Raw genomic sequence first — 5,254 nt, forward strand, 5'->3', positions numbered from 1 at the left:
AAAGATTATAAAATAAGTGTTTTCTGTTCTAGAATCAGAGTATTCCCTGTGAATTAAATGTGTGGGATTTGGAAAGTGGATGAAGCATTTATTTTACTTAAGTGGATCACTTGGGAGTACCTGGGAGTCCTCTCACCCAACTGTAGCTGTCAAAATTGTCCTTTCACCACAGCACCAAGGCTTCCTTAGTAGTAAAAGAAGAGCTGGCTATCTCAACAGCATGCTTCATCCTTTCTTAAAACTGGTATCTAAGCCCACCTTTTGGAGGTACCTAACTTTTTCCCTTAACTGCAGGGAAGCCTAGACAGGCAGCCAAGCTTGGAGCATAAGTTCTGGGTGGAAAACCTGAGGTGAGGTGAATCCCCTCCCTTTATGTATAGACACAAAGAGTAATCAAAATGTATGAAAAGACAGGGTCCCTAAAGCTAAGAGTAGCATATGAGGTTCAGGAGCTCTTATTTGTATATTAAATATATAGAGAGAGATACATATATATACAAACATGCACAAATATATTCATACATAAGCATTTGGGAATTTCCAGTTAAACTAGTTAGAGTGTAATTACAAGCTCCTTTTCTCTTTCTTAGTAACTATTTTAGTAGATTCAGTTGCACTATACTAATTAATGATTTCACTGTGTTATTTTTTGTTTATTAAAGCTTGGATTCATGATAACATGGATAACATCTTAGCAATGTATGGATTGCTATGTATCTCTATGTATTGCTATTAATCTCTGTGTAAGAGATTAATCTTCCCATAGGAATCCAGTGGCACACACAGGATCCATTCCTGTCTCGTATGCCACCACCAGAAGGCCATCTATCACATGCCATTTCTGTTTATCTACTCCTTCTGTGACATATATTGTATTTTAATGCACACCTGCACATAAATAGATATATCCATATGCCTACCACATTAAGAATTTGTCAGTCAATGATTCAAAGTGGAAAGTATATTAAATAAGTCTGTTAATCATTTCATAGTTTTTTAGAAAATAAACAGCTACTGCTGCACGAAGTGGGACTTTACCATAATACTCTGAAATTATTCACTGAGTTTAAGTAACTTCAGTGTAAACCCATAGTGGTTCATAACTGAGACATCCAATTAGGTTTCATCTCAATATTAAGCTCCATTGCATCACCCATAGCAAATGCCACAAGTAAGAGAGGATTTTCCAAGTGTTTTATTTATCATCAGCCTGGGACCCCTGAAAGACTTCTTTGAATAATGAGATGTAAGGAAGAACTTTGAATTTGAAAATAATGCTGAAACAGGAAATGAAAATGAAAGATTGACTGACATGTTCTTCTTAGCTGAGGATAAGGGCATCACACCTCTACGCCAAAGTTCTGTGCCCGCAGATCTCCTGATGCCTGCGGCACTCTGCACCGAGGGTGATGACAGGCCTGTGCCAAGTGGTTGTGGGCAGTAAACTGCAGAAAGCAGCTCCTTTCTCTTTCCAGGATAATTTTGAGGGCAGTAAATGAAATAGCTATAGCCAAGTCATATTATTAGTTTGTATGGTTGCAAACTAAAAATGGATTGAAAGCAAGGAACACAAATGAACGTTTCATAAGTCGTATATCCAGTTGCATTATTTATGTCTCTGAAGGTATGTTGTTAATATGTCTAAGCCAATAGTTTTGGGTTCACAGTAATTGCATACTATTTATTTACAAATCTTCCCCAGCAGTATGTGCCTGTTACCTAAAGCGATGGAGCAGGTCCCGGTCGTATGTCTGTCTCTAAACCTGGGCCAACAGTACATGACATAGCACCCACTGTGGCCTCTGCTCTGTCACTTTGCAATGCGATTCTATGTAGTTTTACTTGAATAACATAAAATAACATATATAATGTTATTTATGTTATTTTCCACGTGAAGAACTCCTGTAAACCTTGCCGTTTTGAAACTCAGTGAGGCAGGCGTCTTAGACAAGCTGAAAAACAAATGGTGGTACGATAAAGGTGAATGTGGACCCAAGGACTCTGGAAGTAAGGTCAGTCGCTGCAGTTCGGGACCTACTATCGTGTTCACAAAGCAGTAAAGGAAGTAATAAACAAAATGACTTAGCAATAAAGTGAAATAGAATGAATCAGCTTCTCCCCCATCTTGATGGGGGTCACACTTTAATTTAAAGAAGCACTATTGCTTTTTAAAATCTTCAGCGATATAAATCACCAAACGTCACCCTAAGTATTCACGGCATCTGTTGAAGAGTTACAAGGCAGCTTTTTGGTTTTAGGGGAGGCAGCTTGGGTTAGTTGTTTCCTTCCTGCCTAAGGGGAATGGACCTTCCCCATTGACTACTTAGGAAATGTCCCTTCATGCCTTCTCGTTTTGGAGCTGACCTGCCTCAGTGGTTTTCTGAAACTGAGAAACGCTGGCAGGAAGGATTGCCTTTCATCACTGCCAGGGTGGCTGTGCCTGGCTCCCTTGAGAAGGTCCCTGCCTCCTGGAGGAGCCAGGGAAGACTTAACTCAAGCTTTGAAGTGAAAGGCTTTGATAATTAATAGCTTTCTACAGCTTCCAATGTTTACCCTAGTCCATCCCCAAACAGTAATCCTGACAGCTCCAGGGAGTGGAGCCTTCTCCATTTCTCTCTGTTTGGGGACAAACACTGAAGCAGGCATGTTCTAATGGCTGGGAAGCACCACAATCGGTGTCAGCCCTGCATTTGGGGATTCTGAAATGTCTTCACAGTGCCTGTCTCTGTGCCAGCCTGTATTGTCCAGACCTAAAAGGAGAGTGTAATGGGCAACAACTGCTTGCTGCCTGTGTGCCCTGAGAGTTACCCTGTGGGACAGCAGGTAAAATTAACCTGGGAAACAAATTTCCAGCACTTTTTGCTTTTTCTGGCAAGTGCTTTGGAGAAAGGAGTGAAAAGCAGTTAAGAGGATGGCAGAGGAGCAGTACATGACAGCTGAGAAAGCCTCAACTCACCATGAACGCTAGGCCAGGTCTTTCTCAGTCCTGCCTCCTCCATGTTTGCAACCTCCATGTTAGCAATTGCCACCAGAGGAACACAGTCACCTCCAAGATATTCAGAGCCCCCTTAGTCAGCTAAAAAGAGACAGATAAAGCAGAACGCGGCTATAAGCCCCAAACACTTCTATACGTCCATGAGGATTGTTACTGTGCTAATCTACTGATTACACAATAAATAGTGCTTCTTTAAATTAAACATCAAAATGCTTTTCATTCCTTATAAGTTAAAATTTCATAGAGATTAAAATCTGAAGTTAAGTACTGTCCTTACTTTAGGAAAAGATTATATAGCCTGCGTAAGAATAAAGCTTTATAAGTATCTTAAGATGCACAATGTAGTATAAGTCTATCCTGAGAGAGTTCCTTGAGAACTGTGCTAAAAATGCACATTGATTTCAAATCAAAAAATACATGATTCATAACTAAGCAGTGAAGTATAGAGAAATGTAGAATAGTTATTTACTACAGCACGTCCAAGAAGGTGATCATTTATAAAATGATGTATGTTTAATAATTTGCTAAAGAAAGTTCTCACTGTTGTCTAAATTATGAATAATGTGTAAGATTTCATGAATTTCTATTTAAAATTATACTACTACTGAGCCTTAGTAGTCCATGGGCATGTTCCAGAACTGTATCTATAATAAAATAGAAAAAAAATACCATAATCGGTAAGAGGCAAATATATCACAATGTGTATGGTACAGTGTGCACTTTCAAAGGAAGTGTTTGTTCAAAGAAATAACTTAAGCCTCACATGTTATTTTCACCTGTCATTTAAGTGTCAGAAACTCAGTCTGGATCTTTTAAATTAACAGCAATGCCTACCACAACTACGATTACTGTTTTTGTAAAGATCAAGCAGAGTCTTGTCTGATGTAAATGGATTCCAAAGTTTTTAAAGAGCTTTATGTAAATACTGTTTCATATCAGTGCTAAAATGTCACCTAAAGAGAGCTAGATATGTCATTGTTTAATTCTCCAGTTAGTGGAAGTAATGCTTTGCAGTAAGCAAGCAATGACACCCTGGTATGTTGGCAATATACTTATAATATTTTTTATGCCAACTAGGAAAACTAGGTGCTTAAAATATATTTTATAGATCCAGATAGATAGGTCAAATTTTGTGAGAAGTATGTAAATGACTGTCATTTATTTTCAGCTAAATGTTGTTATTTATTTCTATTTCTAATGTTTTAACATGTAGCTTGTGCTCTGGGTGTTCTGGCTTCTGGAGTTAACTGTGTTGCTTCTGTTTCCCCAGGACAAGACGAGTGCCTTGAGTCTCAGCAACGTTGCTGGAGTCTTCTACATTCTGGTTGGAGGCTTGGGCTTGGCAATGCTGGTGGCTTTGATAGAGTTCTGTTACAAGTCCAGGGCAGAGGCGAAACGAATGAAGGTGGCAAAGAGTGCACAGACTTTTAACCCAACTTCCTCGCAGAATACCCAGAATTTAGCAACTTATAGAGAAGGTTACAACGTATATGGAACCGAAAGTATTAAAATTTAGGGGTAGGACTTAGGGCCTACTACAGTGAGTGGGTGATGCATCTTGTAACGCAGTGTTGTGACATGTCTGTCTAGTGGTGCTTGCTTCTGAACAGAGCTTTATATTTTGGAAAACTTCAGTGCAAAGTGGTTCAGTTTTTTTGGCTGCAGATGTACAGTATACTATTCTATGTTGCTAATAGACATCTGCATTGCAAGGAATTTTTAACATAAAAAATACATTTTTAACAACTCAATGTTGTTGAATCAGTTGGGAGATGACAACTATTTGAAATTGTAAAATATATATTCAGAGGGCCAGTGTTTAATTACTTGACTGGCCAGTCTATTTTCCTAAAGGTTTGCACTCTACTAGTGATGAATTACTGTAAGCCTTTATTATTCAATGTTGGCCCTAACTGGGACTTCATGATAACTAAGATTTAGGATAGGCAACATCACTGAACCATAGTTAACCTAACAGAAGACAAGGCACTGTTAAAATAAGTCTAAATGTTGTTTTACCTTCTCTCCCTCCTCCCCACCTATTCCTTGACCCTCCCTTTGATACATGTTTTATGCTAATTGTGTGGCATTTTTTTCACAATATGCTGCTTCAGGTCAACCTTTGCCCACTATAATAACCACAGAAAGTCACTAACCAGTGAATAGACCTTGATTATTGTCCTCAGCTTTCATTAACTTACCCCTTACCTAGCTCAGGACTAGTGTATTTTAGATGCTCACGCAGTGATGTTGGAGACT

The 5,254-nt window shown here is 38.8% G+C and overlaps 1 protein-coding gene across 2 annotated transcripts in view; it reads left to right on the forward strand.

Annotated features, from left to right (window-relative positions):
- The window catches only part of LOC104532503 (glutamate receptor 4), a 93,920-nt gene that overhangs the window by 81,990 nt on the left and 6,676 nt on the right, over positions 1-5,254 (forward strand). Inside the window, exons 11-12 of one of the 2 annotated variants that reach the window (XM_029087412.1) lie at positions 1,898-2,012; positions 4,266-4,400. In XM_029087412.1, coding sequence (XP_028943245.1) covers positions 1,898-2,012; positions 4,266-4,400 — 250 coding nt within the window. The remainder of the gene's footprint in view (positions 1-1,897; positions 2,013-4,265; positions 4,401-5,254) is intronic. The other variant, XM_029087411.1, reaches the window with a different exon arrangement.

The sequence above is a fragment of the Antrostomus carolinensis genome, unplaced genomic scaffold (assembly GCF_000700745.2).
Source record: "Antrostomus carolinensis isolate BGI_N321 unplaced genomic scaffold, ASM70074v2 scaffold3181, whole genome shotgun sequence".
Classification (NCBI taxonomy): domain Eukaryota; kingdom Metazoa; phylum Chordata; class Aves; order Caprimulgiformes; family Caprimulgidae; genus Antrostomus; species Antrostomus carolinensis.